General features: G+C 35.6%; 1 protein-coding gene across 2 annotated transcripts in view; it reads left to right on the top strand.

Moving 5' to 3' along the window:
- The first annotated feature begins 136 nt into the window (after positions 1-136).
- Lrrk (Leucine-rich repeat kinase) overlaps positions 137-24080 on the top strand; it is an 86855-nt gene continuing 62911 nt past the window's right edge. For both annotated transcript variants that reach the window (XM_089244487.1, XM_089244486.1), the window contains exons 1-5: positions 137-243; positions 5680-5805; positions 14151-14253; positions 18092-18132; positions 18527-18692. In XM_089244487.1, the coding sequence (XP_089100613.1) occupies positions 5701-5805; positions 14151-14253; positions 18092-18132; positions 18527-18692 (415 nt within the window). In that variant the 5' untranslated portion in view covers positions 137-243; positions 5680-5700. The remainder of the gene's footprint in view (positions 244-5679; positions 5806-14150; positions 14254-18091; positions 18133-18526; positions 18693-24080) is intronic.

Raw genomic sequence — 24080 nt, 5'->3', positions numbered from 1 at the left:
TTATTCATCAAAGAACAAAAATCAAATCAAAGACAAACTCTGATTGAGCAAACAGCATCTACTGCGGTATAAACAGAGCCAACTTGTAACCAGCAAACTGTATAATTATTTCGAGAGGCTGTAGTTTGTTGGCTACAACCGTCAGTGTTATTGTTTAGATCTTGCCTTCACCTTGCGGCCTGTATTATTTATTTATGTATTTGATAGAAGAGTTTATCTGTGCGCTTCCGTAGATCATGCCAGGTAAATAATTTTCGATCTTCAAAAGAATCCCATGGTTCATTTGTTTTGAATTCTTACTTGAATTTCACGCTGTGATCATGTAATAAGTTCTCCGTGTTGTGAACTATTTTTCTCATTAACTTGCGTGTTAAATGTCATCTCATTTTCAATCAATATTAGTAAGATTCAATTTTTTGAACATTTGTTTAAAGTGGGATCGAATATTTGTCTATGTCATTAAATAACTGAACTTGTTTTTCTAGACATATGGCTTAAATTACGCCCACACGTATGTGCTGTGGAGAAGTATCCATCCTTAAATGCTAAATTCAAGCTTTGAATTCAGTTATAAACATGAGTCCCAAATAGGGTCGTAACTATGGTTTTTGTCCGTGGGATTATATGGGGGCGAGGCAAACTTGATTGTGACGTCCTTTCCCACCGTTGATGTTGATAGGATTATAGCTGTGTTTCAATATTTCTCCCTAAAATTTGCCACTCCACAACGAAGGCTCCTGCTGCCGTTTGCCTCCCTCGAGTTTCCCACGTTAATTTTGTGTAAGATTATGTGAATTTAAATGATTTATGCAAGCTAAAACAAAATGACAACTAAACATCAAAATATTAATATTTTAAATTGAAAACAGTGTAATTTTTACAGTGTTTCGTTGGAAATTACATTAAGTCAATAGAGTTTTGACTAATTTGCTTAGATGTATCGTGCGAGATGCTTCCAAATCTATATAGTGTTCATTAATCATTCTATAAGACACATTAATACATTATTAAAATTTCTGTGTTGTATTTGCTTAAAAAATTTTTTAACTGATGTATCGACATATGATTTGCCAACACTAAATTACTAAATATAGCAATTGTTGAATATTTGAATGTTTTGGCAGGTTGCCAGGATTATGTGAAATACATTTTTCATTTTATTTGTTCTATCTTGGCATTATTTTAAATATTGCTGATTTATTCTTGTAATTAAATGAAAGTTTGGAGAATGATTTATTTGTGTTTGAAGTGGTGGTCAAGTGATCATAGTGACTGACTTGTATTGTGAGGACCCGGGTTTGAATCCCCATTGGCATCGCAGTGGTGGTCAGCTGAATTTGGTATTCTGCAGTTTCCAACTTTGAAGCACGAATGCAAGCCAATTTCCCCCATTTAAAAGCCTTGTCACAAAGAGCAATAGGCCTGCATAGGTACAAATATTCAATCATTACATTTCACTCACAATTAGAAATATAGATGGCAGCTTTGAAAAATCAAACACCACTAGAATTATGTACTCAGAATTAGACTATTAGGTACACACATTTTGTTCCAGAGTCTGCCACAAAGCTGGACTGCAGGAGATCTTGGCAACGGGATAAGTCGGGTGGCAAAGTCAATGTTAATTAATTCATTCATGTACTTGAAGCTTTTCCATATATCAAACTTATTACTTTGTTTAAATAAAAAATGTAGGTAGGCCTACAAATTATCTGCATGACCTGAATCCTTGAACAACTCTTTTCCATGCATTTTTTATCTGTTTCATGTTAAGCATGAATTTTATATCCATTAATTGAAGAAATAGGATTCTGTTGATGAATGATTAGAACATGTTGTGTAAATTGCTGCCTGGCAGGTGAGTGGTTAGGGAACTAGCTTCTCACAGTGCAGGTCTGAGTTCGAATCCCGGTTCGGGCATGGATGTCTACTAACCTAACATTAACAAATTTCCTGAACGAACCATGCCGATCCCTTGGGAATACGTGAAAATTATGTTATTTATAAATGAAAAAAAAATTTAATATGAAAGTATCTTCAGAGTTTTGAAACTTTTATTCCAAATTCAAATAAAAGTGTTTCAATGTTTTGTTTTTCCAATCAAAACATTTCAAAGTAAAAATGTATTTGATTCTATACATCATGGGTTTTCAATTAGCTCTTGCCGTGAACACTGGCTACTTCAGCCCTAGGGGTATTACTGTGTCCCAAAACAAACAAAAAAATGATCGAACCGTGTGTGCTACAAGCTTATTGCTTTAGGTTCCCATAGTAAGTGACGATTCCGCCAAGCCATAGCACTAGTTAGGCCCACCTTTAATGAAATTTTTAATATTTGCAGCAAGGTTGCAGCAGTACTATTTTCATAACCTCGTTAAATAAATGTTTTGTTGGTGTCAAACTTACGTTTGTCCAAGGAATACAGTATATGTTTTAATTTAGGCAACTACTAAATTTGAAAACAAACATCATCCTGATTAAGAATATATAATAGCAGAGTTGCCAACTCCTACAGATTGACCGTAGTTTCTATGGATGGCCACAGTGAACTACGGAGCTATGAGAGACACTCTCAATACTATGGAAATCGGTTTAAAAAAATCGGATCTTTGAGTTTCTTGTGGTGTTTTACTTATTCTTATAAAATTGCATTGATCTTTACTGTAATTATGAATTCATATACACATGTGGGAGAGTGTGAGAGAAGACAAACTCGTAGTTGATCTGTTTTGTCTGTGCATGAAAGCCAATCTGTAAAGCCCCATCTAAACCCTGTCGCTCCACCAACAACTTCTATAGCAGAAAGCCTCTGTGTGAATCTCGTGACGTCACTGAAGTTGTCCATTTCACCTATAGTCATTGGATATACTGCAAAAAGGGTAAAGATATCGGCCTGCTATATCCAATGGCTACAGGTGAAATAACTTCTTCAGTGACGTCACAAGCTTCACGCGGAGGCCTTCTGCTATAGAAGGTGTTGGCTCTACTCGATGCACAAAAACCTGTTTTCCATTAGAACCGCCCCCCCCCCCACTATGTGGAACTTGTGTCGGAAAGAATGTTTCATTGTAGGTGCCGTAGGAGCTCTGATACGAAGAAAATGGGGATGGGGAGTCTAGTGTTGCTAGACATTCGTACATATGGCAAAGCCTCCAAGATACTAGGAGGCTTCAATACGGCCCACAAGGGCATATGCGAATTGGAATTGCATTGAATATTCATGAATTATTAAGGGACTGTGCAACCTCTTAAAGTTGTTTCAGGTGTGGGGGGGGGGGAACCTAATGTGGCCTAAGCCCTATGGTTCCAGTGCCACTGAAGTGCTGTATTTAATGAACTTTGAATTAAAATTTAAAGAAAATTAAATTTTTGAGTGGTAATTTTTTATTGTACTATGATTATGTTGTCCTAAGGAGTACCCCCCCCCCTCATGGGAAAGCTGAACATTCATCACTACCGACGAGCTTTAAGCCAATGTTGGCATGTCTGTAATATGTTTTTGTTGACCTATCAAGGTTTTTGGTTCCCCCATATGTATAGATAAAATAAATAGTACTGGTAATTCTCCAAAAACACAAGTTACTTTGTTCCAAAAAAAGAGTGAGCCAAAGTAGCAATGGAAAATGCTTAAGCCAACAGTGGGAATTTGTAGTGGTAAAGCTGACAACAAGCCTGTTGAGGAAAATGAGTCATTTGCATCAACTCCACCAAAAGTTGTGGAAACTTAATTTTTCTAAAAGACACTTTGGGAGAAAGGAATTTGGTAATAGTTGCTTTTGGAAGGATTTTGCAAGGACTATTTATAAGTGTAGCAGAAACTTGTACTAATTGCAAAAAAGGCTTGGAAATGGTCAACAGAAAAAAAAAGACACATTTTCTATCGATGGTCTAATATTGCCTTCAAAATTATTGAAAAAAAAATTACCTTTTTTCTAGAAATATTGTATAGACAAGAATTTAATGTTTTTGAACTGATACAAAGATTATACTTAGATATCGTACCTATGTATGACTTCTAATGAAGCTAATGTTGTTTAATCCTTCATTGATTTGTAATTTTTTTTTGACAAAGAGGTACCAGTGTACACTAAGAGTAATTAAAGTGTGTTTTTGTATTGGTATGTGAGAGTACTTTTTCCTCAAAACCAGTGGATTACATTGCTGTAAGCATGTTTCACAGTGTTTTAAGATAGGAATATTTGATGTGGGACGAAAAGTTACCTTAACTTATGGTCTACTTTGGCCCAAAATAAAAATAAATTTCATAAAAGTATGTTATAAAAAATGGATTCGTTATTTATTTTCATACAGACTTTTAGAGAAACTTTTGAGCTGTCCTAACATTACCTTTGAAGCTCAGTATCTGTTACAGGGCTTGACAAATCATAAAAAAATTTAGGCACCAGCCACAATTTTTTTAGGAGCCAAGAATTTTTTTCTGGGGCTTGATGACTTCTTTTTTATGATGGTATTTGTGGTGTTCTCTGACTCTCATTTAACCCTTTCGTTACTTTTTTTTTCTGAGAAAAAAATTAATTAAGTACTATTTTGATGAATCAATTAGAATTAAGTATCAGTAATATTCTGAAAAAATAAAAACAAATCACCAAGGAAACAAAGATCAGTGGGACACATATGCCTCAGTGGAATTGTAATAATGATTGAAAATACCTGTGGGATATATATGTCAATGTGGTAGCAAAAGGGTTAATAATCACACATAGAAAATTTTAGGTGCCAATGCCGTTATAATATTTAGTCTCCAGGGTAATCTAGCACCTGGGATTTTTTTGTCAAGCCCTGATCTATTATTTGTTATTTTCTATTGTAATGTTAAACAAAAAGTTTTATAAAAGTGAAATAGTAATCTGTATTCGCTGTATCCAAAAACACATTTTCCGTACACGGAGAGAAAGAGGGAGAGACATGACCCTTATGCTATATATCATGGTCACTCATTCATTTGGAATTCTAATGTCACATTAGAATAACATAGTCTGAAACATGTCCCATAGAACTCTTTAGTAACAAAATATTGAGATGTATACCAATCATCAAAATCACAGGTATTGAATGATGAAAGTTTTTGTTGATAAAATTCATCTCTCCTGCTAAATGGTAGATCATATTGGTTTTTTCCTAATAATTTGGAGCATGGCATGACAAATCCCACGTGGTAGGTTGTAATGTCAAATAAAAAAATTGACACATTGGCACCTAAAATTTCCTATATGATTACTTATGAAATTCAAATTTTCTGAATTCATATCAGCTGGTCTACCAACATGAATGAGGGCTTCAAGTCGTGGAGAGGACAAAGACTGTTTCTTGGGGGGGGGGGGAACATGCTTGGCTCTTAAGAAATTTGGTTGGTGCCTATATATAAATTATATCCTGATTCGTCAAGCTCTGACTTAGAGTACATAATTTCTATTGACTTTTTTCTTCAATGAAAGAAAGTATGTGATTGAGAATTATTCAAATGTCTCAATTTTTACAATAAGCTTCACATTTGATTATTCAAATGAATCAAAATTTTGTGAGTGAAATGAATGATTTACTATGATATATATGATAAATAAAAATCCTGTTTTATTTGTAACTGAATTCTTGGTCAAATAAATATTAATCATTTGACTCAATTTTAATTTTTGATGGCAATTGACTTTTCTTCTGCAGTTCTGAAATAAAGTGTTGAATATGACTGATGAAGACGGTGAAGAAGAGTTTCCGGGGCGCTTGCTTCATCAAGCTGCATTGTGGGGAAATGCAGAATTGTTAGAAGATCTATTGCGAGGTGAACTTGTAAGTTATATTTTTATTTATATTTTTCAAGTATTTATTTTTTTACTCCAGACTCAAGAAATTGCTGTTGATTAGTAAATTTTTAACACACTTTGATCACATGATTAAAAGTAGCCTACATATTACACATAATGTTTTGTTAAAAATTATGTGATTTTGGTTAAATACTTTCTTTCTGCTAAATTTTTATTTGTAATTATAAGTCAAATTCTGTTGTTGATTAGTTTTAAATCCTGTCTTTCAAATTTTTTATTTCTGTTGTTACAAATACATTTAACATATTGCATCATTAGTTGTATTGAATTTTAGTATAATAAATGTCTAACTCATCAGTGATGTAGCAGAGGAAGAAAATGAAACAAAATTCTAGAAGCTCTCAAGTGATTTTTCACCATGTTTAGAGAAAAGTATCTTCAAACAACAAATATTGATTGGTGGAAAGTTTTTTTTCTTCTTCTTTCTTCTTTTAGTATAATTAGTTGTAGTGCTTGTAAAAGTTTGAGAATGTCAAAGAGCTTGTGTAAGTCTTGTAAGAGAGTGATTGGTTCCTCTTTCATATTTGAAATAGAAGAAAACAGGAGCACCAACATGGAGAAAACAATGGTGGCCTGAAGTTTCCAGTCATCCTGTATATTCAGGACTCGAGGGCATATTCAGAAAAGGGGTATTGCATTGTATAATCATGAATTATTTTAGTGGGGGGATGGGTGGGTGGGTCTTTGGTATCCTGAGCTAGTCCTCATGAAGGGAGAAACTATAAAAAAATGTCACATAATATCTATCATAATATCTATTGAACAGAGGAATATAAATAGTTATCTTTTGGATAATTGAGAAAATAATAATAGCAACGGAGTATAATAAATGTCAAAAAGAACCATAACCTTATATTGCATATAATAACAAAAAATTTTACTGTTCATTTCATGTGAATTTTCTCATTCATCAGTCACTTATATACAGTCGAATCCCTTTATAACGAACTCCAAGAGACCAGGTAAATCACTTCGTTATAACGAAATTTCGTTATAAAGGAATTCCAGGTTTTTGCATTGTTTCTATGTAAACTTATCTGAGGGAATAGAAAAGTGTTCGTTAAAACGAGATTTTCGCTATAACGGTATTCGTGAAAACGGGATTCGACTGTATTGTCTGTATATTTGTGTGGAAATTAACATTGTCTTTTTCATTTCTTTTTGGCTTGAATACATCTTTGAAATTGGTTGTTTAAAGAGGGCTGTTGGTTAGTAGTGAAAGACATAAAATCGACTTATTTCTTTTTCCTACATGTAAACAGTGATTACGGTTTTGAAGACTTTTTCACAGGGATTTTTAATTAGCATGTAGTATATATAAATCATCAAAATCTGTAAGTAAAGGAGTTGATACAGGTCTGTAACTAGGCGGAGGCAACCAGGGCTATGCTGGTTGCCTCCTATAAGCTGCTAACTCAAAATAAATATACATTTATTTTGCTTATTTCTTGGAAATTTTGAGTTTCTTGTTTGAAATAATCTGCAAGAGAAACTAACTTCCAATGAGAAAACGAGGGGAGGGGGAGGGGGGGGGTGACAAACCCCTTTTTTTCTGAGCATAACCCTTTCCATTGCCCCTCTCTGAAGAAAAAGTCTGCCGCAGAGCCCAGAGACAGCACATTACGGCCCCGAGTTGATAGATGTGAAGTGAATTAGTTGTTAGAAAAAATTCCAACCTGAAAAATTTGGAACTTCGGGTTCGTTGATCTCAAAATATATATTAAAATCTGACATCTCCAAATTTCAGACTTTGTGAGATTCAGTGTTTATTTTAAAAAAATCCAACTTCAAACTGAATAATTTTTTGACAATCACAGAGAAAAACAGTTCTAATAGAATATTTTTGGAAAGTGAAAATTTAACAGATGGGAAAAAAAGATCATTAGCTATGCCCTCATTCCGAATAACAAATTACTGTACAATTTTTTTTAATTATTTGCCGCTATATTTCAACCTCGCTTGAACAGTCAGCTGTTATGTACTCTTATAGTGTGTGTGTGCATTTGCTAAGTACGCACGAACTGCAGAGAAAATTTCTCTGTGTTAATTTCACATCTAATACACGAGGCTTTGTAACACTTCTCAGAGGGCAGAAAGGGGCTGGAAAGGATATTGTGTGTCCCTAACAAGAGTGTCACAGCACAGGCTTGTGTGTTGTGTGTCAAGTTACTGTTATAAAATAAATCAAGACGGAAACCGATAATGCGCACAAATTCAGTGATACGAAATTTGTTGGAAAGGGAAAAAGAGAGAGTGTCAGTGAATTAAATAGAGATGAAAACAGTATTGAATAATATGTAATTCAGATTGAAAATATTTAGCATTTTTAGTTTTTGTCATATCTATAAGGATGCTAGGTATTGGATAAATCTTCTGAGATTGTCGTATTTAGTGCCGAAAACTGTAAGGGATCTTTTGAATCCAATACGTTCTGCCAGGGCTGCAACTAGGTGGGGGGGGGGGGCAACTACCCCGGGCAGAAAAATTTAGGGGGTGAAAAATTTTAGGTAAGAACAAAATAACCGTTTAAAATCATCAAATTTTACTGTGGGGGGATATAGCAAGGTAAGTCCGATTCCACGATAAAAAATATACAGGATTTTTTGAATGAAAAATAATGGTTAAAAGTACTGTCGGACTGATGAAATAGTAAAATGTATTTTTCAGTATTGTATGAACAAACTCTACTGCTGACGAAAAGTGAACGTCGAATTTGAATCTCGTTGAGATAATGTCTCATTATATTATAATAATTACTTGTCGCTGATATTGCGAAAATTTCGAAATTCGATATTGTATGTATAATCAATGATTATTAATCATCAATAACCAAAACTGGATTTTTGAACTACATTTTGCAACAACTGCTAACCAATAGGCCCATACTACAAATACTAATACCTTTGAATCAAAATTCATCTATTATATATCTGTATTTGCTTCAATTAATATGTCTTTGTTCATGTGTGTGGAATGGAGATGGATCAATTGTTCCGAAAAGTAGGCATAACGGTCGGATCACGAAGCACATGAAATAAATTATCTTGAAAATTAAGAAAATTAAGCATTTTTTTTATTTTCATCAGTAAATGATGCTAAGGAGAACTTCCGTTAAATTTATTAAATTTTTATCAAAAAGGAACAGAATCTCTTTGTAACTAAAGTTGGCTTGTTCTGAGCTATCTACAGCCTGAACATTGCCCCCCCCCCCCAGAAAATGAAACTTTGGGAACTTTTTTATCGAGTGATACGAAGAATTTTCGAAGACAATCTCAAAGACCGAAAATCTTCCCCACAATTTTTTGGTTCGAGATCAACGTGTTCGTAAAAGAATTTTAACAGTGAAGCACGCTCTTCTATATTCGATTCGACGTCACACTCTTTTTAGTGAACACATGAGAACAGAAATGGCTCTGCTGGAGATATTTAAATATTCTTCCATGAATTTTAGCAGTTTGGCCACAGGCTTACAAATTTTTCATAGAAAGCACCCTGTAATGAATGTCGGAATAGGGTTTTTTGTTCGAAATTTCTTTTTCCTCGTTTCATTCGGATGTTTCCTAAATTTCATAGCTTTGTGATGAGTAGCTCAGGCTGAGAGCATGTCAACTTTAATTTTTGACGCCCTGTATATTCTGTTTCATTCTACATCGGCAATTTTCAGCTTTTTCTGGTTCACCCACGCTTATTGCCGAAATTCTGCAACACATCTGCAAATGCCTATATTACAGACGCAATCAACCTATCACTATCCAAGCCTGATAAGATGTTTGTAACATTATTTAATCTTATTACTGAAAAATATAGTATGACGTTGATACCGAATAATGTTTGGGCCTTAAAGTTTTTTTGCCGTATAATTTTCGCATTCTTTGTAGTACGACAAAAGAAGGTTTACAAAATGCATGTGTGATAATAGTAATGTGTCACGACGTAATACCGATCTCTTCCAGCATGGGTGCACATACTCCATCCCACGCCCAATCTGGCCATTTCAAGAATTTTATTTTAAGAGCCCGTAAAGTAATTAAAAAATATTCCGGTACTTTAAAATATCACTTGAGACAGAGTTATATGTGATATGTACACGTACGGAATTACTGATAATTGGGCGTGAAAGATCTCTGCATCAATAACAATGAGTATGGTCATAATGATTTCATCAGTGTTTTTCATTCATATTTGAACCTAGAAGATGTAATTCAGCTCTTATACGACCTGTAAAAGTAATTGTGGATGAAATATGCAGTTCGTCCCTTGAAGTTGGTTTTTTTTTTCTCTTCAAATAAAGATGTAAAAAAACCAATCATCCGAAAAAATGAACAAAATATTTGAGTGTCAAAATTCCTGTCTGAAGGGGCGAAAAGTGAAATCTTAATGCCAATCTTCTTCGGAATTTCGAACATTCATGACGCCTCGAAGTACTGGTATGATTGCTGGAGGAAAAATAACCGAATTCTCATTTCTACGTAATGGAGGGAAAATTAAACCGGGAGGGGGGGGGGGAGAAGAGATCAGCTATTTCTTTTATCTTTTAGAGTTGACGAAAAACGTCACCTTGACGTCTTCAAAATTAATCTTCCAAAATTGGGGTTTTATGGCTTTTCTCTTTTCCCCATCCAGTTTTTTCCCTTTCCTCGATGCTGTCGACGTAGTCTTCCGTTTCACTTTTCATTTCTAAGAGATGAACTCACTACCGTACCTAAAGAAGTTTCATAAAAGAAGGTAAAAACCAACAATGTATATTGTTTCCTAGATCCTTGTTTTTGGCATTTGACTCATGGTGAAAAAAAAATGGCATCGTGTTTTATCAAAGAATATATGAGCCTGTCACTTTGTTATGGAAATGAACTCTGGGCATAATGGGAAAACTGCTAGTACTTCCTTTATAGAAATCGCTATATAGTGTACGTTACTCATCAAGGAACCGAAAACCTGGTGTCCTAACACATTGTGGACGGTGTGCTGCGAAATCAATAGATCTTCAGTTTCAGCGCATTTTCGGTGTACAATAGATAGCATGAATATTTTGGAATCAAGACTATATCGCGCCCATGCGCAGAATTCATGATCAGGGCAGGATCTTGAACCCTGTGAACTATGCGACCACAGAAGGTGCCAACTGAAGGGGGGCGATTTTTTTATCACCAAAATATTATTCACTTACACTTGAAACCAGAACCGGCCCTGTGTTGAGAAATGGTTCGTATTAAATAATTCGTATGGTTTTGGTGACCGTACTTACAGAGAAACATAGAATTTGTTGAAGGGATGTTGAGAAGAGCCTCGCCTGCTCTTGTTGGTACATGGAGCTTGAGCTATACAGCAGGCCCGGACTTAGGTAGGTGCGATTGCACTGGGCCTCAAATAAGAGGGCCGCAATTTTTCCGAAAGAAACCCTCTTTTCCTCAGCAAATTAATGGAAAATTAATTTTTGATGAAAATTAACCTTTTCGATTACAAATAATTGGCAAGAAATTCGGATGCTTTTTATTTGACGAATTGGCAATAAAAATGGTAACCTTATCCTGACTTAACCGCACGTTAGAAGAAAGGAAAAGGATAAAGAAAGAGGGAAAAAACAAATGAAAGAGTAAAACAGTATAAATAGATAAGTTGATAAGAATAAAGGTACAAAGTTAGATTTCTCTTTTCGCCCTCACCCAACCAGTTTTCTTTCACTCTTATGAGAAAGATACATGATATGTGAAAAAAAATACAAAACACTGAGAGGAAATAAAACAGGGTGAACTTGTTTGAATTTATTCCACTGATGTTTAGACGCAATATCACACCCTTGATCGTAAAGTGGTTAAATTTTTTCCCCTTAAACTAAGATTATATTAAGTATGAATTTTAAAATTCACATATAAGATAATATTATCATATATTTATTTGGCTCGTAACCAAGAAGAAAGAAAAAAGACCGCTCGATGATTCCACCAATAAATTATTATGAATTATTATTCAAAAATGTAATTTTTTATCATTACTCATCATGTTTGATTATGACCCAACCTATCAACGAATATCTATCAACAACCTATCTCCTGAAATTACAAAAGAATGAGTGTAATGAAATGAATTTTCTTTCTGAACATCATTCCCCCTTCAACGTCCTATAATTTTCTTTTTCATCACACTCTCTGAACAGTTTTCGCCGAATATTGCCAAAGCATTTCTGTTCGTTACAAGAGAAGTTCGTAAGTCGGAGAGTTACTATATTAAATTTTTCGAAGTGGCCGCAAATTTATAAGCCCAGCCTTGTAAGAGAGGCTTGATTTTTTAAATATGTTTACATTGGAAGAATGTAGGTTGCGGGGGATATAATCGAGGTGTTTAAAATTTTTGTTTGGATGGGTAGGGTGAACCATGCATTATTAGTACACCGTCAATCGGTTAATCGATTACTTCGATAATAGGACACCTGTATCGTTTGGTAAGGAACAACTCCAGGTTGCGGTGTCGCTTCGCCCGAGTGGGTAAGATGCCCGTCTTCCACTATGAAGGTTACCATCAACGTCCACGGGTTCGAATTAGGGCATAGAAAGTCAGAAACAAGTGCTTTACCTACCGAGCCTGGGGCGACCACCGATAGATGGCGCGTTCACTCCCACCCAACTCCATTGATTGGAAATCGCCGTGTGGCGATATATGATCAAAATTGGTGTGCGGTATGATAGGTTGTGGTATCACAGGGATTTTTCTCTAACAAGTTTGCGAATAAATGGAATAGCTTATCCCCAGATGTCGTGAATTTTGCCACAATTGACACGTTTAAAAAGAAATACGATATTCATATTGTGATAAATCGAGGAGCTATCCATACTTAAGACAATCATAATTTTTTTATGGACAGTGTTTTTTTTAAATCATAATTAGTTTTGTTTGTGATAATTGCTTTTATTTTGGGTTGGTGTATTGCAGATATATTGACGTCCACATTTTTCATGAGAATCTTTTCTTAACCATCTCGTTGGGCATTTTGACTGTTGTGGGCTTTGTTTTTGTGATTTAAACCTTCAAAGTAATACGGAGAAGAATGGAACTTTTTTGGAGTTTTTTCCCATTTTTTTACAATAATCAATATCTTATAAAAAAATATATTGCGGTGTAGAATGTGTTTGGTATAACAGAAAGAGAGACGTGGATTAAACTAATTTGATTTTTTGGGGAAGTAGCAGTCGTGTAGACTCGTGGTTCGCAACCTTTGGAAGCCCGCTGCCCGGTAAATCTCTTTTGTGTAAATGAAAGACCCTGTCATTCACTCTTGGCCCGGTATGACTAGTGTCAGAGTCCGGTACTGGGGCGGTTGAGAAACATATCCTCCCCCCTCATTATTTTGCGTTCTGCTGTTAATAATATCTGGCTGTCTTATAATACCGTTATCCAAGTTTCATATCTGTATCCGTCCGCACGCTATTTCAGGTCAAAGGCTCTCCTACGCACTGTATACGCAAAGGAGGAAACTTTTTCCAGATACTACGAAAATTTTTCCGCCAAATACAGTGTGTTTCAAAAAGAATCATCCGATTTAAAAATCATAACTATTCAGCTTTTAATCCGGTTTGATCGAATACTGTATAGGTAGAAACAGGGAATCTTGAGTTTCACGCAGTTGCCGACAGGTACCGCTAACGCTCTTCCTTCAGTGTGACTTCAGTGTTTATCAAGATGGCGACTGCACAACAGAAATCGTTTTGTGTTCTAAGCTTCGCGAAGTGCGAGTCCGTAACAACTGTTCATCGTGCTTTTCGTCGATAATATCCTGCTGTTGAACTTCCTACCGCTCAGAGCATTAGGCAATGGTATAAACAGTTCCGACACAGGTTATCTGTGGAAAAGAAAATCCTCTGGCCATCCCCACATGTCAGACGAAAATGTGGAGCGCATTCGACAGATTTTCGCACGTAGTCCACAGAAATCCACTCGTAGTGAATGCAAATATGCTCGCAAAAGTTTGGGATGAATTTGACTACCGTATAGACATATGTCGTGCATCCCAAAGTGGACATATTGAATACCTTTAATTTGGTTTGTAAAAATACTTTATGGTTAACCATGTAATAAAAATTAATCTTAAGTGCCTATGTTCAATATTTTTCGTAACATACGCATTTCAAATCGGGTGATTCTTTTTGAAACACCCTGTACATTGAAAAAAATCAGTTTCATTGAAACTTGTTTCAATTTACATGGTCCATTGATTGATCCAAAACAACGAAAGAGTCGTGATTTTCGTTTTGATTATTTGAGCGATGGCGTTAAGCTATATATAAACTATCATTATTTTTGTTTTTTTAATTTTAGGTAGACTATGTGAATGCCAGTGATTCCAGAGGAAGAACGGCTCTTCATGCGGCAGCCACTAACGACAACGACATTTGCTCAAAAATTCTTCTCCGGGCTGGTGGTAAAATAAATTTCAGTTACAGTTTTTCACACTTAAAAATTAGAATTTTATGAAAGGGCTTGATTATGTACCCGGACATAACAATTGGGAGGAAAAAAGGAACAGTTAGTTCAAAATCTACAAGGAAGTGTGTGTGTGAGCACTAGTGAGGATGGTGTCATGAGTGTATTTTATCGATTTTAAAGGGTTTTTTTTAATCAAAATTTATTACCGTTATTCATTGAAGAATCGAATAAAATGGTTTGGAAAGTGGTTTTGGAAAGCTTTTTGGTTTGATTATGAAACGATACCAATATACTTTGTGTAGTTGCTCTGTAGATCATCTCACAACTTTTAGATTAATACATTACTTTTGGGTACATTTATTAATTTTTAGCTATATTTTATTGATTGATTATTTCTTGTCTCAATACGCCTAATAACTAAGATAGCTTGTGCAAATAGAATGTACAATAACCTAGGGATTCCCAACATTTTTGTGTTCAGTGCTGTTGGGAATTAGATAATAAATTTTAATATCGAAACGGCACCCATGCCCGATGTTGAAAAACATCAGAAGCACATTAAACCGTGGCACATTAGTTGGAAATCACAACCCGATTACTAGTTTCACTATTATTCTGTCCATAAAATATTTTGCACTGATCTGACGGCACACTGTTTGGGAATCTTTTCAAATAATCCGATTAAAATTTTTTTTTACACTAGTACATGCCATTTCAATCAAAGAAACCTTGCTTATTCACCAAGATACGTCATAATAATTGCAATATTATTTTTTTTTATCTCGTGAAATACATTTTTTTCTCTTGCATTTATCTGCACCTTCGCAATCTTTCAGCTGTTTGATCTCGAACCAAAATTGATTGAGATGCCTTCAGTTTTTATTGATTCCTAAATACGTGACAAAGTTTTACAAAACTGCAAACTTAAAAACGTATCTTCAAAATGATATTTCATTATATGTAGGATAAAAAATATTTGCCTTCCCTTTGTTTTCATTTTTTTAAAGTAAATGTATCGAGAATCGCGTGATCTGTGATGTGAGTTAGAGACCAACGTTCCGTATCATAGACAACTCCCTTTTCAACCGAAGTCTTATAACTAGGTGTTTTTTTTATGAGTATGACTCATTAGAGGGGAAAACATTGGCTACTACTACCAGGTGGGTTTTAAACTTTTTGCTGGGTTAGAATTAACTGTTGGAACACTGATGTGTCGGACATAACTTATTTTTTCCCTCTTTTCTTTTTTTCTAAATCACGAAAATCCACTTCATTTACGATTTGTGACGATTGCTTGTGAATAACACGCTCTGTTTGTTGTTCCGAGAAAAAATAGTGTGAAGAAATGCGTTCAAAATACCCGTTCGGTGACAAAGATGTCGATTCATTAGCATTTTCCCTACCCTTGTGTAAAAATTATTAACAGTTATATCGACTCTTTTTTTTATCTTTTTCTTTTCATTGCACATAGAATATTGAGTGCGATTTGTTCCGGTTTTTTTTCTGAGTTAAAATTTTGATGATCAACAATCCTACTTTTGAAATGTTCGAGTACTGCACATTCCAGAAAATAAAAAAGATAAATATAGCTGCTGACTTTTTTTTCCTTTAACGACACCTACGCTAGAATTAGAATTTATTGTGAGTTGCGTAGTTGCGTGTCGGTAGACCTTGACGAAGAGGAGTCATTTTCCTAAATCCACAGCAGCTGTGATGCCTCGATGTGTAACGTGACCGTGCGCTCTGCAGGTGTTTTATTTTCAGCATCAACATCACAACTCGACATATATTTTTTGCTTGATCGTGAGCTTAAACATTCAGAAGCTTCGTTTCCCCCCCCCCCCCAAAGCTGGCCAACTTTAAAAAAAAAATAATTTTGTGAATTAGCTGTTCACGAAATTTTTTAATAAACTCCCTTTAATTTTAAAATTGTAAAACTGTAGTTCGTATTTCATAAGCGGTTGGGCGTTATAGCATGCTGTACGCGCTGACCATGTAAGATTGACTACCCATATTCCAAGCCCTAGAAATTGTTGGATACAGCGAATCCCTTTATATAAAGAGTGGCAGGAGACATGGTTTACCCTCACGACCGAGGTATCATGAGGTATACAAAAGTTGTATTTCCATAAAATAATGAAGGATATGATGGTGTGCGTCATCTCCGATTTCGTGGTAATATAACAAAGTGCGGTGTGATGAGACTCCGTTGTGTTTATATTGTGAATAGCTCAAACTTTTAGCTTATCAAGAGAAGCATGGGCGGAGATACGGGGGTGGGACGCGTGGGAGCATTGCCCCCCCCCCCCCAGCATCAAAGGTGAAGTCGACTGATCTATATGTATTGATGAATTGACATCATCATCATCGTGCCCCCCCCCCCCCTCTCCAGACTTCCAAGTCTATCACCGCCTATGAAGAGAAGAAATAAAACAGAATTTTGTTTTATCAAAACCTATCTTTTTCGGGAAAAAAAATGAAATGCGATTTTCTCTCATGCGGCAACGCTTTTTATTTTCTTTATTTTTCCAACACAATAGCAAAGAATATCGAATTTAGTAATTATATTTTCTGAGTACAGTACAATACTCAACTCTTCATTTAAAAAACTTAAAAATATCCGATTTCTTGTTCGACTAAGAAAGAGGCAAATACTGTATAACAATGCAGCAGCATCCCGAAGCATTTAATCTCAAATCTGCTTTACATGAACTCATTATTTTACCATATAAAGCGGGCATCTTCAACTCGTTACTCGCGAGCACCACGTTTCTCCCTGAAGCACCCAGAGTGCTCGATGCTCGTGTCCTATTTCGTGTTCGCGAGTGCTTGATAAACGATCCAATTGAACACTTTGTACTAACTGCATTCAAGGACTGAAATCATCCTGATTTCATGCATTCGTATATCAAACTTGCCGTAAGGGTGCTCTTTTTTTATGGTGAGTACAGGCAAGTGCTAATAAAAGGTTTAAGATCTCTCATATAAAGCCTAAATGATAATTTGCAAAGATTAAAATTTTAAAATACATAAATTGTATCATGAATGCTACCGTATTTCCCGGATTGGCCGGTATGCCACGAAACAGTGAGGGAGACCAGCATGCCGTAAGACCCGTATTGTCCGGCATTTCTGCAAATTCGAGTAACCGATTCTGAAAAATTCGTAAACATCTGCATTCTAAGAGTCGATTGTCAGAACTAGTTGGTTTGAATATTGTCTGTTCTCTGCATTTGAGAGTCCTTCTCCATTCTACGAACTACTTTAAGATAGTTTTAGCTTTGTGCTTAGCTTTTGCTACCGCAAATCTTAATTTTTATTAAAAATGCCTGATGTAGATTAGATGAGTTAAATGGGTACATAACTTGTATCAAATGTATAACATGTTTGAAAACTTGGAATAAGCAGAGCGAAAAAAAAAATAATTGCACTGCAAAAGATGATGATGGAATACAAGTCACATCATATTTCTTCAATCTCTGCACATGCAGAAAATCGTGCTAAATACAGTATCTGTATTTCATATTAGGTTGACGATAATTAAATAAGAGCAATTAATAAAATGCTCAATTTTCAGTATTATTATTAAATTTCTGAGCAAAACTAGTTTGCTGCAGCAAAAAAATTGCTCTTTTTCAATCATTTGTTTAATATTTTATATAAATTTATAGACCAGATTCCAAGATTCAAAATCTAGTGTGCCCGAGTTTTATGGCATACCGGATAATACGGGGATACGGTACATATACATTATTCTATTATTTTTTCTCCAATAATTTTGTCTGTTGTTCTGCCTTTTTAATCTGTGTGAATTGATGGATTTCTATTTACAGCTGATCCTAATATTGCTTCCAGCTTAGAAGAACAGTTCAAGGTACGTTTTGTTTATTAGATCTACTAGAAGCGGCTTCAAGAGAATGTCGAGCGATATTTCAATGAGGAAAAAAATGAAAAATATTTGTTTAAAAAAAAAATTGTTTTCCCCCCTCTTTCATGAAGTGTGTGTGAAGTTCTTTTCATCTTCCAAATAATATATATTTTTTGGAGCTAAAATGACACAGAAATACAGAATGTTTTATAATCCTCCGAATAAATAAACACGTTCAAAGTATAAAAATAAAAACACGTACGAAAATACATTCTCGTTCGCTATGTATTTGGATTGTAATTATCATTATGCACACAATTGCTCTTTTGATTTTTTTTTTCGAAATGTATGAAGTTTTTTTTACAATTCTTTGTTGTGGTTTTTTCTTCTGAATCTTTAGACCCCATTGCACATCGCAGTTGAAGGTGGTCAACATTCCATTGTCGTTTCTTTGGTCGAACATGGTGCTGATCTGTCCGCTAAAGATAGTTCAGGTCTCACTAGCATGGATCTTGCAGAGAAGTCCGGGTATCAGGAGCTAATGGATTTTCTCAAGAAAACTGCGAGTGAGCTTTATTCTTCAAGAATATTAAATTTACTCGTATCATGAAACAATGAAACACCTTTTTTTTTTCAGACAAAATTAATTTTTAAATATATCCAAATAGTTATGTCAAGGATTATATTGAGCCATTCAATCAGTTTTTACAATTTTTCTATTACTTGCTATCTTATATCTTAAAAATAATGCATGCTGTGTCTTCTTAACGCATGGGCCCCACCCGGGCCTCACAAAAATGAGATACAGTTGAAATTTTTTAGAATTTACCAGGTAGGGCCTCACAGAAACCACTTGGCCCGAGGGTCCTATGATGCTTTTAAGACGACCCTGAATATATGGCAATATTTTTCTAGACGAAAATCAATAGTGTGCCAATCAGGGCTATACTAACATTTTGAATTTGACTCTTGTCTACAACAGCGAGTAACTCCCGCTATAAGGAGTTTCAATATTTTTCTTTCTTCTTTGTTTCTGCTACTGATGAAGGAACTTCATATAGTTCCGAAACGCGTATAGCCGTGTTCGTTTTGGAATTTTGGGTACACGCAAACGTCGATTATTCAATCGTATTATCAAACCCAAAACGTAATTCATTTCTATACTTCTATACTAACAACATTCTGGGCTCCTGAGCAAAGCGATACACTCGGGCACTAACAAGCCTGTCACAGTTAAGATGTTGATTATAATAAAAAGTTATCACGGAAAAACGCACCAAGACCATCCAATCAGCCCTTGCTTGAAGACGGTTGTGGCATCAACCTCCGATTCTACAGATCTGGGAATTTCTGAACTAGCTTGGCAGTTCGAAACTTGCATTAAATTGCAGTTCCGGTTTAAATGATTTCGTGAGCATAAATTGACTGTAGTAATAAAAAATTAACAAAAAAATCCACATACTGTATTCGGAATACAAACCGCTCTGAACTTTTCGAATAAGACGCTGGAAAATGAGTGAATAAAATATCTATGCATTAAGGATTTTAGATGCGAAATTAAAAAAAAAAAAATCCTCCGCTGCTGCTGATTGAGTAAAATTTTAATATGCTTGATATGACATACGTACATAATAGGGAAAGAGGATAAACAAAACCCCGTTAGATGGCGCCACTATTCCGACCAATAAAGCCGGCCACAACAATTTTTTCCCCAACTCTAAAACAGAGCCAGAATTTGGCCAGAACACTGAATCGTAAACCCTTTCCTTATATTTCGACGGCTATTGGTGAATGCGTGTTGGAAGAAAAAAAACACGACCACTCATTTCAATGAAGAAATATATGTTTCAAAACAGAGAAAAAGAAAATTCCCCTGGAAAAAGAAAAATAATTCCGGAAACTTGAAGAGGAGGACAAAAGGGCGAATTTTCCGAAACGTAGGAAGACGCCTGAACATGGGCGGAGATACGGCGCCCCCCCCCCCCCCCCAGCGTCAAAAGTGAAGTTGACTGATCTAATGTATACAATATGCATATATGAATTGACATCATCATCATCGTGTCCGCCCAGAAAAAATGACCGTTCCCCCCCCCCCTCCCAGACTTCCAAGTCTATATCCGCCATGCGCTTGAAATGACATCAAAAAGGAAGAAAATTGGTAACCCTAGTTCAATCGATCAAGGAACTCGGGAAGCGGGTACCATGTAGATTTGGGTGGTGTTGGTCTCCGGCGAACTAGAGAGTTCTGGAGTTCCTCATTGAATACTATCAGTGGGAATGGTGTTTACCAAGAACCAACTTCAAAAATATATTTAATTTTTGAACATTTATTCATAAAAAATTCTCCAGATCATAGTTTTCTAAGCTTTTTTGTTCAGCCCTTTCCCCTTCTTTAGTGATTCCATAGGAACCTATATTATATCCGTAACTATTATTTGCCCCCGTGGCCCCCCCCCCCCCACATGCTGCAGCAGGGCCCCTAGGGTGGAATCTTTCTTGCACCCCTACACAGCGTATTTACAGTGTGAAAAATAAAAGGAATCGTCCAGGTCCCCCAGGCTGGAATTCCCCCCCCCCCCCACTTTAGATGTGTTTCATTGCCCTCTGGGGAGATATTTCACACTTTGCGGAAAAACTGTGCTAGATGAAAGAAAGTTTTATTCATTTGAGTGTGGGGTGGGGGGGGGGATCTACTATGATGGTTAGGATTTTATCAGTGATAAATCGATCTCATTTACACAACGACTCGAAAAATTGAGGATTTTCATACCGGAAAAACAAATAGAATCCTTGCGTAATTCGTAAGAAATTAAAAAAAACAAAAAAAACATGTACTTTTCTCTCTCTTCATAATTCTCATTTTCAAGAATGAGTCGGAAAATTTGACCAGCGTGAAATGACGGTTTTGTTTTCCTGAAATTGTTGAGATTGGGGCTTTGTCGAAAATTTGAAAACGTGCTTGTGGTAGGGTATGAAAAAATTAAAACAAAATCTCAAGAAAAACTAAAAAGAATTAGTATTTGGAATGCAGCGAAACAGTGAGAACCACTTTTATTACACTTTGACTGCAGTACATAGTTTTTTTATTTAATTTCGTAATTTCCTGATCAGATTTTTGATTCGACTTCGATTTTTATTTCTTATTGGTAGTACTGTATTCGTCCTAAGAGATGATATAAATTTTGTTTTCTTGAAGAAATTCTTCGTTTTGAAAGAAGCCTAGATTAAAAGAATTGAAAGAAAACAAATAAAAACAGAAAATATTGTTATCTGAATCACTATTTATCTGAAGTAATACTGCCCCCCCCCCTACTTGTTCCCAGATTTAATTGATAAAAATCCAGTGATTGATCAAAGATTAGATGATTTTTTATTTTGGGTGCTGGCATAAAATAGATATATAAATAAAAGTACGTTTCTGAGTCTGCGCTGGATCAATTTTCACGTAGATAAACTCTATCTTTTCTTCCTTTCACACAGAATCAGATACAAGAGTTTTTTTTTAACGATTTCTCATCACAGGCAGCTTTTTCTTTTTTATCTGATTCATTTTACATATCAGTGTTTCGCTGTTCCAATTACTGTTCTTTTTATTCGGCGTGTATGTATGGCTTTCTCAGCTGCTGTATAGACAATCGTGCCACTTACTTTGTCCCAGTCGTGCAGTTATATCAGTGATTCTCCAGCTACAAGATTCTTACAATCGAGGAATATATCGCGGAAGAAAAAAAAAAGAAAGTATTTTTTTTTTATTCAACTGTGTAGCAATGACAGGTGCGAATGTCGAGAGTTATATGTTCGTGGTACGACGACGAGGACGAAACGTTCCTGTATCTGGACGACGTTCTAGCATATGCCACAGTTACTCCAGAAGTGTTGTTTCTTTTACATCTCTGCGTGCTCGATCACTCGAAACTTCCCTGGGATGTTCTTTTAGGTAACAGCTCTTTTTCTTTTTTTTGTTCACAAGTATTGTAAGTTTAATAAAAATTACTTTGCCCCCCCCCCCGGAACATTCGGAAATAAAAATACAATAAAAGCCCGTTGTAACGACAGTTTACAATTAGGGCCGCCCGGACGCCCCTGCGCGGGACCCTGGTGTGCTACAGGTGTGGTCGCACTGGGCCCCGCGCTTTGGGGGGGGGGCACACTCACAGTAATAGAAGTGAAAAAATTATATGTCAATGAATTTTTCTTAACTAAATGAATTTTAAACTGGGGGCCCAATTAAAAAAGGGGTCCAAAATTATTGAAGGCTTTCACCGACAATCTTAAAGTATTTCTTCCATTAATTCTGAGTTTTCAACAATTCTGGAATTATTTCTTTCATTGATTCTGAATTTCCAACAATGTCGGAATTATTTCTGTCACGAATTCTGAATTTTCAACATTTCTGAAATTATTTCTTTCATTAGTTTGAAATTTTTTTCGGTTCTGAATCTTCATCAAATCGAAATTTTCATTAATTTTTGTGTTAATTTACGTTTAAATTGTGTGTTTATACTTTTTGCATAGATATATGGATATTTTTAAGCATTTATGTAATACTGTATGAATTTTTGGATGCTGATCCCCCCCCCCCCACTCGAAACTGTTAAGACTTTCGCCGGCTCGCAATTATTTTCGAAGTGGGCCCCGCAACTGGTACGGGCGGCCGTGTTCACGATCACCACTAAAGTTGTCGTTATAACGGACTTCTTGTTATTAGCAAATATCCGTATTTTGCTCTGTTATAGGTTATAGAATTGTAGAAAATTGCTACGTTATCTGTATTAAAATGTATTTTAGATCCTTTCATTCTAATATTAGCGAATGAACAGAACTCTAGTTATAAAATCGAATGTATGGTTTCACAAAAGGTAATGTTCTAACACAGCGGTTCTCAACCGGGGCTCCGTGTGCACTTCCCAGGGGCTCCGCGGCCACTCGAGATTAATAAAATGAATCAATAAATTTGATAAACAAACAAAAAAAAGGCCTAAAGGGTACCGCCATATAAATAATGTACTAAAAAGGGCTTCTCGAGTTAAACGAGAAGGGTTCCGCCATAGAAATTATTCTCTGAACTAAACTTCTCCAACTCTCTATAACCGACTATAATTTTTGCATCTTTAACATTGGCTATCTGATAATCACGTGCAAATCACTCATTATAGCGTTATAATGAACTTTTACCGTAAATACAATAGTAGCTCGTATCACGAGTTTATTACATTTCGGAAAGTTACTCGTATTTCTTAGCAATTTTTTTCCGTTTATAGGAGTAGAGATATCTTTTATTAATAATTGCTATATCCCCACAGTAAGAACATCCTTACAAAATCAATTAGTATGATGTTGTGATACTGTATTTAATGTGTTTAATAACAGTAAGTAAAAAAAATTCATGCGCAACACTAGATACGCACTCAGGTTATCATTGGCGGAGGGACATAGGAGCGATCGCCCCTCCCCCACGTTCAGTTGAAAAAATTTATTATTGGCGTTGGCGAGAGTGCAGAGCGGCTCACTATACACTCTCGATGATTTTTTTCCTCCTCCCCCTCCCCGCCTTCGAGGAACCTGTATCTGCTTTTGCAGACTATTAGATAAACATGCACACTTCCAACACAACTCATTCGGTAGTAAATTGCTCGTGATGATAGACCGGAGTTTCGCGCGTTTTGACAGAAAGAAATCGTATTTTTAATGCAGAGTAAATGTATTTTTTCCTTTAAAGACAAATATAGTATTCAAGTGCTATATGTTGTGCTTCGACCAGGATCTATCAGGTTTGGGACGATTCCAGGTTTGACGTCGCAGGGAGTTTTTTGCGAACAGGGACTTGCATGATAAATCGCTTAAAATTCTAAAACTTGAAAAAAAAAATTAATTCTGAAAATTAAATTTTTTTATGTTCCAAACATTGTTTTTACACGAAAAACAGATCAAAAATAATATTTCTTTTGACTTTT

The sequence above is a fragment of the Pholcus phalangioides genome, unplaced genomic scaffold (genome assembly GCF_987345545.1).
Source record: "Pholcus phalangioides strain wild (caught in Gottingen) unplaced genomic scaffold, Ppha-v1.0 ptg000015l_1, whole genome shotgun sequence".
NCBI classification, from domain to species: Eukaryota; Metazoa; Arthropoda; class Arachnida; order Araneae; family Pholcidae; genus Pholcus; species Pholcus phalangioides.
Note: the sequence above shows the minus strand (reverse complement) of the source record. Positions and strands in the feature narration are given on the sequence as shown.